General features: G+C 47.1%; 1 protein-coding gene across 1 annotated transcript in view; it reads right to left on the bottom strand.

Annotated features, from left to right (window-relative positions):
• Window positions 1–13010, bottom strand: part of LOC142588683 (phospholipid-transporting ATPase ABCA3-like) — a 64815-nt gene that overhangs the window by 22529 nt on the left and 29276 nt on the right. Inside the window, exons 6-9 of the mRNA XM_075700504.1 lie at window positions 11081–11198; window positions 10029–10183; window positions 8065–8220; window positions 4532–4742 (exon numbers count right to left, since the gene is read on the bottom strand). Of these exons, the coding sequence (XP_075556619.1) occupies window positions 4532–4742; window positions 8065–8220; window positions 10029–10183; window positions 11081–11198 (640 nt within the window). The remainder of the gene's footprint in view (window positions 1–4531; window positions 4743–8064; window positions 8221–10028; window positions 10184–11080; window positions 11199–13010) is intronic.

Below are 13010 nucleotides of genomic sequence, written 5' to 3'. Positions count from 1 at the left end.
AAGTGGGGCGTGACTGCATCGCTAACCGGCTAGCGCATGCGCAGTACGTCCGAAGCCCATGCCACCGCTTTTTGTCCACGCTGGCAGCCTGCCTGGTAACTGCCGGCATTTCGATGTCCTCCTGACTCTTTCCGCGATCCCTGCTCCGCTTTCTGCTCCACTGTTCTGCTTTACCCACTTCTCCCGTTCCTTGATCGCGCTACTTCGGTGTCGCCGCCTTTTAGAGCGCAGCTCTTTGGTGCCCGTTATTGCGTTTTGTGGCACCGTCGTCTCTCGCCGTAACCAGCTCCGTAGCCGGGGCCAGCGCGCTGCTGCAACAGAGCGAGCTCCTGGCGCCATCTCTCGCGCACGGCGCGAGCCTTGCTCTCTTCGCTTCTCCTCCAATGCCAACTCTGTGCGGCGGCAATCAGAGCGCCGGCTCGGTGGCGGCTGGTCTCGATGATGTGCTGCTACCCAAGCCGAAGCGCACAGGCGCCGCCGTTCGCGACTGCGTGCACCCCTTCCCCCGTCCCCTTCTCCGTGGCGGCGACCGCGTGAAAGCGCGCGGTGATCTACGGTTATCGAAGCGGCGGCTCGGTATCAGCGGATCACGGTGCGCGCTTCGCAAGCCGAAACGCAAAGCCACCTTCAGTTGACTCGCTAGCAGCGTCAGCGGCGTCAGTCAGTCGCTGCAATCTCGTCGCCGCGCAACGTTCCTACGCGCCTAGGCGCTGCCTCCCGCAACCTCCTGATAAGCGAGGCAGTTGCGCCAAGCTACGCTGCGTTTGCGGCGGCTGATGCGAAATCTTCCGCACGAGAGGGATTGTCGGAGTATCAAAGACGGTTTATATTATAATCTGTCTGCCTGTATAAATAGTTTATTCTCAGCCAATTCTTTCTCAACCATGAGCGGGGCAACCGGTGAGAGTGCTTCGTCTTTCGCTGCTGCTGAACAAGCTGCCTAAGCAGGGGTCCAGCGCTGTCGCCGCCAGAATCCAGAGGTGCGCTACGCCGAACTAGGCGTCGGTGCAGCAAATCGAGCGCATATCCATCTATATTTTTCGGATACAAAGCATGACAATCAAGAACTGGGAGTGGAGTGTTTCTTGAAAAAGGAGTACGTGTGAAGAATAAAAAGTTGTGTGTACCCTTACATACCTGTCTTGCTCGAATTCTTTTCTTCAATATATCGAAAACCCGAAAGAGCTGAAGAGGTGCGCTCAAATATCGCATTAGGAAGTAACATAATCGTAAGCAATTTTTTCATCCCCCGCTGCGGACCGCGTTGGCCACTCATCTTTCGCTGTTCTCGATCGCTCGGTTGCAAGTGACGCCGACGCTTTCCGCAATTACGGGCGCTTACGAGCTGCGCTCTAAAATACTGATGTAGGTCTGCAGTATAAGTGAAGATATGCAAGTGGCGCCTTAGGAAAGGGGTAAGGTTGCTCCTCAAGGCACGGAGCCAAGCAGTCCAGCCGGCCGATCGAGTCTGTCACTGAGGAAACCGCGCAAAGGACGCGATGATGCATGACGACACAGTACTGTTCGGCAAAAAAAAAAAAGAACATTTTTGTGACTGCTAAAATTTGTGCAGTTAACCTCACTCAGTAATGAAATAGTTTCATTCGGAGTAGAAAAAGCGGCTGTCGCGTCCACGGTAAAGGTAACGGTAAGCAGCTTCAGTTCCATGGCCGTTGTAATATTTTGGACTTCCATGCGCCCCTACTCGTCTAAACGGGCCAGAATCAATAATGGCTTCAGGAGGCTGATGAACAGCAAGAAGTCACAAGCATGCATAAGGCCGCAAGAAAATGATATTTTGAACAGTAATTGATAGGGGGGCATGCTATGGTTACAACGTCTTTCATAAATCCCCCCAAAACATTAACAGAGGTAGAAAACATGGGTACACCATGGCATGGCAAAGGTGCAAGCGCTGGGCATTACAGGACAACAATAACGTTGTCGGATCAAAGATAAAAGCCCACAACGTTGACAGGGTGGTCCAATATCGCGACAAACAAATTCGCTGAAGAAGAAGTCCAGCTGAAATCCGGTGGTGAAAAATAAAGTGAGAATGTAAGCGCGCGTTGAACAGAGGCCCGGTCAATCCTGTGGCCGAAGCCAGAACCCCTAAACTGTCGGGCTCCCGCCGGTATAAGCCAGATGCCTGGCTGTCAGCGGTAACAGGGTGATCGGGGCTGAAGTTTAGGATGCGGACTCTATCACGCGAGAGACAATGCACTTCATGTGGCCAGTCTTCGACGGCACAGTTGAGAACACCAATCTTCGCGCGATGAAGACGCGTACGAATTACGTGATGTGCCGACTTTCACGTTCCTCATACTGCGAAAATTTTCTAAGGATGTCTTTGACAATCGCATATTTCTTGAATTCCAGTAAGTGTAAGAATAATTTACGGAAAAATAAAAATTGATTTGATTGCACACGGCAGGCACTACCAAATCCTTACTAGGATGCTTACCACTGTCGTTGAAAAAGAAAAGTGTACAGTCATTCAATACTACCGGCGCTGGCATATGAGACAAAAGCTCAAGGTTAACAAAGAAGTTCGATAGCAAGTTAAGGAGTGCGCAAAAATCGACGGAATAAAAAATGTTGGACATACCGTTTACAAACAGGAAGAGACCAGTGCGGATCAGAAAACAAACGGGGATAGCCGATATTCTAGTTAAAATGAAGAGAAAAAGAATGGGGGCTGGCAAGGCCCTTTAATGCGTAGGACGGATACCAAGTGGCTCATTGGACTTGCAGAATGGGTGCCAAGGGAAGGGAAACGGAATCGAGCACGGCAGAAATTTAGGTAGGGTGATGTAATTAAGACATTCACAGGCGCAAGTGGGAATCAGCTATCACAAGACCGGGGAAAATTGAGATCGCTGGGAGAGGCGTTGATCCTGTAGTGGACATGAAAATATGCTGAAGAAGGTGATGATAATGATGGAGTTTTGCGCGAGTAATTTGAGTACGTGGGCAGTCTTGTTGGCTTTCGGCATCTGGTAGTCTGCATTTCGGCTTTCATGTGAAATCGGAACGGCAGCGTAGTGAACAATGTAGAGATATAGAACACACAAATCCCCATGCAATGCTCCACAATCACGTTAAATAGCGATCTTCCTTCACGCACAGAAATAACAGTCGCGCGACAATATTGTCACAAATAGGTGAACGGAATGCATGTACCCTACCGGAAGGTGTACCAGGCCCGGTGGCCGGTAAAAATGATGTACCATTGAGCATTTTCGGCCATAGCGCGGTAACGGACGACGACACAGAGTCAGTGTACATTATTTCTTTTGTCGTACCTTACAACTCGAAGCGAAAAACGAACTCATTCAATTGCCCGTCTTAATACTTCGAAACGCGTTCGCTCGATTTGAAGCTGCTGCGGTAGCCCACAATAGCGCACAGGGAGATTGCTAGGAAATTTAGCATTGGGGGCACTTTAACAAAACCTATGGATGAAGATTCAGAGCAGTACACGAAGGAATATCTCATCGCCCCTATGGGACGTTGACAAGTTAAATCTTATCGACAAGCACACAATACATGCCGTGTTCTGTATTGGATTGAACAAAAGCTACCACGCAGCGCTGCGGACAATCATCCTTGACGCTGATTTCTTAGCGTTTAGAAAAAAAAAGGAAAAGAAGGAACTGTGGCTGCCCTGAGGGAAGCCTCTAGAAAGCCCAGAATCAATCATTGCTGTGTTTATACCGTGTCGCGAAGAAGGGCTCTGAGGATGATAAGTAACTTCTAGTCGATGGGCGGCTACTCTTATTTAGAACAGTGGCAAAGTCGGCGGAACAAGATTTTACTGAAGTTCTTCATGCAGGGATAGATTTTTATAGCTTGCTTTTTCGTTGATGTCATCACTACTTCATCGCGAGAATCTTGAAAAGTTTAAGGTTAATACGCCTGGTAGAGGCGCTCGCGCCCAGAGTCCAGGAAAGCTGAATAAGGTATGGTGATACAGGCTCTACATACGAAACTTAATATCGAGATCAAATTGGCAAATGGCCAGTTAGCGATAATCAAGGCCACGTTTCGGTTGGCGTCACCATTTCTCACTGTTTTCCTTTAAATGAAATTTAAGCAATTATTTATATTTGGTCCCGAGCGGAATCGAGTCAACTTGACGCGAGTCCCTCAAGAACAGCAACCCTACGAATTAGGGCAGCCCGCCACGAATTCCCGCTGGGATGGAGAAATTTGTAGTGTTCTAAGGTACAAACGCTGTGGTCTGTGGGGGCCTGCTAAAGAAAACGATGCGGTTGGAAAACCGCGTTTGGTGAGCTTTCTTTGTGGCAACCGAAGGTGTAAAACGCCGCAGTCTGTGGTGGCGCTGTGGCGCATGCGTGTATATATTGATACGATTAGCATTATCAGCCTGTACTTCTCCCACTACACATTGTAAATAAGGCTATGTTCAGCAATGCGTCATGTCGCTGCACGCTTCAGTGCTATACCTATTGACGTCGACAATCATCGTGAGATGGGTTTTGTCGACCTTTCTTTTTTGTCGGCGTACCAAATCGATTTTTGAGAAACTGAGACGATCCGCAGCAGCGTATGGTCCCCTCGGAGAGGATGGCGATTCGGTCTCCAACGACGTCCGCTTCTTCCATGTCGTGCGTTGTCAGGAGAATGGTGCATGTGCGGCGCATCTTCTGCAGCAGGTCCCACACCTCGTGGCGGCTCTGAGGGTCGAGGCCAGCCGTCGGCTCATCCAGAATGAGCACCTGGACGACGAGCAACATGCAGTACACAAAGTAGATCGGTAAACTGGAAGAAAAAAAAATTGATCAAGAGCGCTCCTCCATCGTTAATCCTTACACGACGCCACTCACGAGACAACACAATAACGCCCACGCCCGACCAATTACTGCCACTGAGGAGTCTGCTTTGTCGGCGCCCCGAGGCACCCAAGTAGTAGCGTTTCCTCGCATTCTCCCGTCTCCTTTTCCCACCCTCTTTCTTCCTCCTCATGCACGCGAGTTGCGAGCGAAGGATGCCAAGAGTTTCGTGGCTACGCTGGTTCCATCCATTTTATGCATTCTCTCACCCCTCCTGTCTACCATTGTCTCGACCCTCCTCGCGCAGCAGTTCGTTCTAGAGAAACGAGATGGCGCTTTCGGCGGCGCGCCGCTACGCGCCGCGCGTGGTCTCAGCGACAGCGCACGCCTACGAAAGCATTACCGCTTTTAGCTTGCTTCTGTGCGACCAGCTGTCGGAAATGCAGGTGAGTTTTCGCTAACGCACTGTGCTCCAATCATGTTGGATTGAATCATGGGGATTAAAAACGTGTGCAGTAGTTGGCTGCAAAAATAGTGACGGGCACATTTAGAAATGGAATGAATCTGTGGGCTAAGTTCGCGGACTGTTGCTGTAACTGTCCGTGCGTGTTACCAGCACTTTCAAATGTACGGCTTTTCTCGAGGATATAGAAATTTACTCATCATTTAGCGTTGAATCTCTAACCTTCAAAGAAAGGGCTTTAGCTCCGAGAAGTAAGCAAAAGTGCGTACCGCTCATTCGAACAATGACAAAGCGAGTAGTGTCGCTCCCGGTCATAGTACGTTTCGCGTACAGTATCAACACACATCTACCCCGACTGGCCCGGAAACTTACGCCCGCTCTATCGCCATTGAGTCAAGAATAAGGAAATAGGCGCACACTTGAATATATGCACACTATATACACACAATAAATGAATGACTACACCAATAGCACACGAAAGGTCGAAGCTGAAGCGTCACGGTCCGCAAGAGTATAAGAGTTACCAGTGATAAGCCATTTTTCTACAAGGTTTTACAATGTACAATGTGGCTACGTTTCAAACCTTGTGCGCATCAATAACAAATATATTCGAATTGAGCACACCCCGGATTAATTAGGTAGAAAATAATCAGATAGAAACTGCACAGATAGAAATTACTTAGAAAAGTTACTAGCTGCTGCTTCAAAATATTTTCCAAATAAAGTATGATGAGCAAAACACACTACTCCTGATTCAATTTATGAGCGGAAAGTTCGAATAGCTTGGAATACATATTTAGCCCCACTTTTAGAACATGCACAATGTACGCTGCTCGCGCCGCTTCGACAGCTTCATCAGCTGCGAAAGCTCTTTTGCACGTTCTCTGAAGCTGTGGCCGAAGCTTCCTGTCGTTCACCTATTCACTCTTGCAGATGAAATTAAATCATCTGCAGATCACTCTTGCAGATGACGTTATGCAGACGTCATCTGCAAAACGACGTCTCACGTTTTGGGAGACGTCTTCACTACGACGTCTCCCAAAACAGGTTTGCGAAGCCGTACCGCCGTCATACGCATACACTGTAAGCACGTAGGCAGTTGAGGTAAGCAATGGACGCGTCATCACGTGATTAAATATGGCAGAGCCCAAGGGATTGCCGCGGGAAGGGTCAATATACCTCCCCTCTGGACGCTTTCACGCTAGTAGTAAGGTAAGCGGTGCAGTTTATGCCATTTTTTTGCGCAAGGCCACGGGCAATTACAGCCGTCAAGGCTATTGTGGCGACGCCCAGTGAGCTCCAGAAGGCATTATACACATTGGATGTGGTACGGGCCAAACGAGTTTCTCACGTCGCCTATCCTGTCTGCCATGCTCCTTCCATGCGCATACCCGCTCCGAACCCCTCCGCCCACCTCTCCAGCTTAGACGCGGCCCGCAGGAAAACAGTAGCGGTGGCGCAAAAGTCGAAAGCAGAGACAAGGGAGTATTCGCTTAAAATATTACGTGCCAGCGGTGGGGCCCAACAACGGCCCCTCTGGTTTTTGGTATTTCGTTTGAGTGCTGGTTCGGCTGAAATATTTGTAGTTTCTAAATCTTTGACACTGGTGATCACTTTGATCCTTGCCATGTTGAAAAGAATATTACCAGGATAACGTGCGCTGACTAAATTATCTTAGGTGCTACCTAACGTTCTGCCAGTGAATAACCATGGGATTTGATAGCACCGATACACGTTAGATGAGCATGCACTTTGGCTATTCCCTTCCTCTTGCTATCTGGTCTACTTACGGTGCGCAGATATGCTTCCCCACACCGCCACCTTTCTACAATGAAGCTGCTTATGGCTAGGTTTTGGAGGATCTAGTCTCCGCGGACTTACACCAACTATTTTCCAGTGGAGCGGTTAGAACCTCGCTGGGTTTTTCTTCACGTTTGCAGCTTCGCCGAAATGTGTGGCAGAGAGCTGAGAGAGAGTGAAATAGTGTGAAAAATTGCATCTCGCGGAGACAGAGAGAGAGGAAGAGGCGCTATTTCCTGCACTACTTTAGGGAGCACGACTCAGCGTATTAGCGATGCGGCGAGTGCGGGTGGAGCCTAGCGGCAGGAAAGCCGCGGCGGGGACGCAGGCGGTCTGACATCATTGCTCTCTGATTAAAACCCGCACGCTCGCATTGGCGGATTTCAAGAAGCTACCAGGTACACGGCGTCGGAGCTGGCATGCATCAGAGCTAAGGTGCGGCGGTTGCCGCCGCGTCGCGTCGGTGCAGCGTCTGGCACACGACACCGACGCATATGGCGTCTCAACAAATCGCTTCTGTTGCGGCGGGTGCCTCAAATGGCGCGCCGTCCCAACCGAGCCCCACAGAGGAAGACGGCATGGATTTTTCTGAAGCCCTAACTTCCCTCAGATCCGCTGGTCTCTGGTGTTTGCGATAGCAGAGCCACGCATATATTTTTACACGTGGGTCGATCCCGAAGAAAGTACAATGCCTGGCCGACCTGCAGCGGAGTTGAAGCAGGTATTAGGCACTCGCCATACGTGGGCCGATCCCGAAGGCACTGCAATGCCGGGTCGACTCACGGTGGAAGTGCAGTTCGCCATTAAGGTGCCCATATTCACATCTTCGCTGGCCATGCTTCTTCTCAGAGCGGAAGCGCACGGAATTTTCTGAGAAATGTACCTGCCTTTTCCGAAATAAAGTTAGTTGCGAGTGACGGCATGAAATACCGTGGAGTGGTGAACCATGTCCAAGCACCACCTAAGTCGTTTACATGCAGCTCAGTATGCCATTGTGAGCGTCACCTTTGGATCGGCGATGACTGAAATGGCTAGGCACAGCTTCCTCTTGAATCCTGCAGGGAGTGTTCTCGGGAAGCTATGAAGATGCGACCCGAGGTGGAGCGACTTCAGTAGGAGCTCCACCTGCTCGGCGATGGCATCGGGGGTGACACGTTGAAGCTGCGCAATGGCGAAAGGGCACTAAGTAGTCCGTATACAGTTTGAGTGAATGAAGGGTCACTATTCCGAGAGTTTTATAGGTGCATTGGTAGTCCTCACTCTTCACTTTCTTTCCTCTTTGGTAATGGGAAACATAAAATTCAGCACACAGCTGCCGAGCACATACTTCTTCGTTAGTAAATGAATCAAAACAATAAATCCAACAAGTTTTTTATTATTTCTATATACATCACATGTTATTTTAGCACAGGCAGAACTCCTGAACCCTTTCAATGTTTCAGAGCTGGGTCCGTTTTTTAACATAGGTGATTACAAGTGAATTAGAAGAAAAAAATGCAAATATTACACTAGCTTTTTTACAAAAGTGTGCAAAATGTTTTCTTGTCTTGTTAATGTCGTTGCTATTTAAGTAGATGAATGCGAACAAGTTGCTATGTAAAGAAAGCGATGTGAATGATGTGATGCCGTACGGTAAACGGTTCCACATTTTCGTGGCATTAAAAGAAAATGCATATAATTCATAGTTAGTCCTTATGTAGGGTATGCATAATCGTACAGTTGAGGTAGAACTTAGTGAATATGTAGGCTTTGGACATGTTAGCATTATTAAGGGGATAGCACAGCGTTATGTAAAAGTTTGGAAGCAAGTAGTAAAACACGATAATTGATAAAAAACTTATGAGTAGTGTGTTTAGTAATCCATAAGGATATGAAACTAAGTCCCTTTCTTGTATAAAAGGAAGAGCACGTAGTGCTTTGTTCTGTGCTATTAAGGGGTTTCAGCGTTGTCTTGTAGGTTCATCCGTAAATTGCTCATGACAAATGACACATGTTTCATGCGTAAATGACATGTGTACTACCTGACGGCTCCACATTTTCATGTTGGTGAAGGTGCACTAAGCCCATTTTAACCCAGGATGTGCGCTTAACTTTGCCGTCAGCTGCTCAATCAGTGCGTTCATCATGTCGTGTGTGATATCAATATGTCAAGACGCTAGTTATGCGTTTGAAAATCTACGACATTACTAGAAGAACCATAACCATTCGCAAGTCTGAGACTGACGGAGCGATTAGCTGATAAGGGGTCCTTCCATTCAATAAAGAAGGGAGACTGTGGTTCTCGCTTTGTCTATAGTGGTGAAATTTGGGTCACCTAGGTGTCATGACCAGTTGCATATGCACGTGGGTTCATTCGCAGTGTTTCTAGCTACGCTAGCGACCATGTGAAACTGTCCATTTCAAGCTCCTAGGTTTCGTAGACTGATGCCTTCCGTTGCGAGCGTCTGTAACCAGACAAAACTTGAACAGTTTTTGCATTGCCTTTTCTGGCCCTAGGATAAAGCGTCAAACTTATTTCTTCTGCACAATGTATTGTTACACGCATGGCAAGGCTTTCTCTGAAAGGAAGGAAAGACCCCAAAGCGGTCACTGGAATTCCGCTTAGTTTACTCCGTGCGTATACACAGCTGCCTCATAATGCAGTCAGGTATTTTGCCGCCAAAACTTGCCCGACCAAAATAAAGATTAAAACTGATAAGGCTGTTCTTATCGGTTAACTAGTAGCATCAGATAAAGCGATCTTTCCATGTCCGTCGTATAGATGCATTGTTTGTTGGCACTATATCTCTAGAAGCGATGCCATCTTCTAAACTCACTGTTTGGTCTGAAAAACGATAAACAAGTCCGGTTGTATCGAAATTGTGCTAACTGGAGCACGAGCACGAGTAACAAAGATAAAACCAGGAGGCAGTAGTACGTATCAGCGTTCTTATACTCCATCGCGAACCCGATATATTTGAAGCACTCACGATTGCGAAAAAGTAAAGGTGCTCGTAGACGGTCAGGTCTTCGTACAGCATATTCTTCTGTGGACAAACGCGGACATTCTCCAGAGAGTCGTCATGGTTTTTGATCAAGTCGAATCCTTCGATGATAGCAGTGCCGTACGTCGGTCGCAAAAACCCTGCGAAGTACGCAGCGACGCACTTAACTGTTTAAAGTTGTGTCGATGAATAGTGCACGTGCTTCGACGCTTTACTGTCTCATTAACAATGCGATATACGGCTGATTCATATCTGCTTATAGAAATATATGCAAAAGTGTACAGAGTCGGCGACAAAAGCGCGCGCACGGAAGCGGGATTTTACGAAAAGGCTGGATTCTCCATCAGGTCAGGGCATACAGTTTCAAGTTTGGTTTCAATAACTGCCGTATTGTATGCTATTTAGCAAGTGTTGCATTAAACAAGAAGCACCATGCCTTAACAGGAGCTGAAGCCCAAAGTTCTCGCAGAACCAGCATCACGCAAACTATCGTGTCCGGCTGTACTGCGGTTACAGTTCCTAAAATATTAAGTAAGAAGAAAGTAGAAATATAAACAAGCGTTTTAAATATAGAATACAACAATTGTGATGTAAAAATTTGCGTTAACCTGAATGAATGTTGCGATAAAAGTATTTCTAAATAATGGATGTAATAATTGTTTTAATTTTTATTATTACTTAAGCACTCTGAGCTTTTGATGCTTGAGGTTGTTTCTGTTTTAAGTAAAGTTCCGGGACAGGCTGCTTTCGTGCTGAAAGGAGCTGTATTTAAAATTACGATATCCCGAAAACAACCGCAGCCAAAGATTCGCTTTATTAGGCAATGCAGCTGATGGTAAATTCGTCAAAGTTTTTAAGCGAGTGCTGTAATGCTGTAAAGACAGTGCTTCGCTCTGAGAAAAGGTCAGTCGCACTTTTATGTGTCCCCGAAGATATACAATAATTGGTTTAAGAGAGAGCATCCCCACACTTCAGGCGAGAGGGACTCAGTGTTCTGGAAATGCCAAAGCACGCACATAAACAAAGAGAAAGCTCACCGGAGAGCATGCTGCAGATGGTCGTTTTGCCGGCGCCATTGTGACCCAGCAGGACGAAGATCTGGCCGTAGTAAAGTCGCATGTTAAGGTGATCCACCGCAAATTTCTTGCGGTACACCTGCGGTGAGGATATGGAATTCTGTTCAATGCAGCATTTAACCCATCAATCGCAGCTGTAGGTATAGAGAATCATTACAGCGCACACACACACACTGTAATACAATTGGCGGCGATTTATATTCCAGGTACGCAGAGCAAGCTATGAAAGGAGGACGTACAGGAGAAGTTAGGGGCTAAGGTTGGCAATAAAGGAGTCTTAAACGGGCGCACTCACTACCTCCCACGGTTTAGCACGAAACTACGATAGCGACGCGACCCTCATGAACGGGAATTGAATAAGCGACTTGTTGTCGGCAGCCAAAACAGAAAACATAACAGAGTAGCTGCTTGGGCTGATTGGTGGAACATTCTTTCGTCGAGGAAGAGCCTTACTTGGCGCAAAAATCATGCGGAAAGAAAGAAGGCGACAGGAAAAAGCGCTATTAACAACCTTGCACGTTTATTGCTCACACAGCCATATGTAGCAAGAGGCGAAAGGAAACCAGAAACCACATTTTGTAAGAAGGCCATGAGGCTAATAAAGGTGGACGAATAAGTACACATTGACGGAACTGGCGCCAGCAACGAACTATTATATAAATCCGGGTGACGTCAATACAGCTGTGGAAAATAATTGCTTTCTAAGCTTCCTAAGTTAGTTCTTTTGTGGAATTGTCCGTTACGTATGTGAAAAACACCCGTTTATATATCCCCGCTAGACGCATGAGGAATTATCTGCATGCTCATGGACAAAGTAACTGTCTCCTCGTGTTACGTATATCCTAAAGACTGCTTTCATTGCATAAAAGCGAAAACAAACATCAAAATCTTGCCGGTTGGGCTACCATGTTGACACTTCAATGTAGATACTTATGTCAACTCTCAGTAGCAAAAAAAAAAATAGTAGAATAAAGGTGCTCATCAACGTTTGACGATTTAGATCAGATTAGGACGGTCTATACTAGCGGACAACTTTTTGTGGTTACGAAGGGAAAGCTACGAAAGCAAAGCGCACACAATTGAGAGCGCTACTGAAAAGAGTCCCACGTTTTCATTCACGTTACCTAAAGCTGCGGAAGAGTAAACATACGAGCCTTATTAGCTACAATTAAATAAGACAAAACACGCCACCTGATCTAAATGTTTACTCATTTTGCGGCTTTTCTCTTCCGCGTCTACGCAAACGCGATACCATCGACCGTGAAAGCGGCGTCGATACAGCGCCTGTTCCGAGCAACCAAAAACAGTGCCAGGCACTGGCGGACTACTTGGCGTGGTAACACATGTGCAGAAGCTCCGCCCCCGTAGCTTTCCCTTCAGAGCCAGAGAAGGTTGTCCGCGGGTAGAGATCAATTCACCTGAAAGCTAGTAGCACGAAAAGGAATAAGGAATTTCCGTACAGTTCTTCCCGCATGGAACAGGTACAGTGGGAATATCTCCCCTAATTGCTTTCGAGTCACTTTTGTGTAGGATTGACAGTAATGTGCAATATATTATTCAAGGGCTCTGAGGAGGGTGTATATTCATAATGCATTGTTCGCACGATACTGCTGTATCGCCTTTTGCTCGGAAATCACTGACCTTATGGGACATCAAACACAAATCCGAAATGCGATATTGTGTACTGCTGCAGTGATCTGGTTTCTCACTTGATATGTCCAGAAGCATGCCGTGATAAGTCGATCTGCTTTCAGAAATGAAACGCCTGCGATGAAACTTTGATATTGCTGGATGAGAAGTAGCACATACATTTAAGCGGCTAGCGCCGTAACAGTTCTCCGATTTTTGCTGTTAAAGCACGGTTCTGATCTTTTCCTAGTCAAACTATCAA

This window comes from Dermacentor variabilis, chromosome 7 (assembly GCF_050947875.1).
Source record: "Dermacentor variabilis isolate Ectoservices chromosome 7, ASM5094787v1, whole genome shotgun sequence".
Lineage (NCBI taxonomy): Eukaryota > Metazoa > Arthropoda > Arachnida > Ixodida > Ixodidae > Dermacentor > Dermacentor variabilis.
The sequence above is the reverse complement of the archived record's forward strand: the minus strand, read 5'-3'. Positions and strand labels throughout refer to the sequence as shown.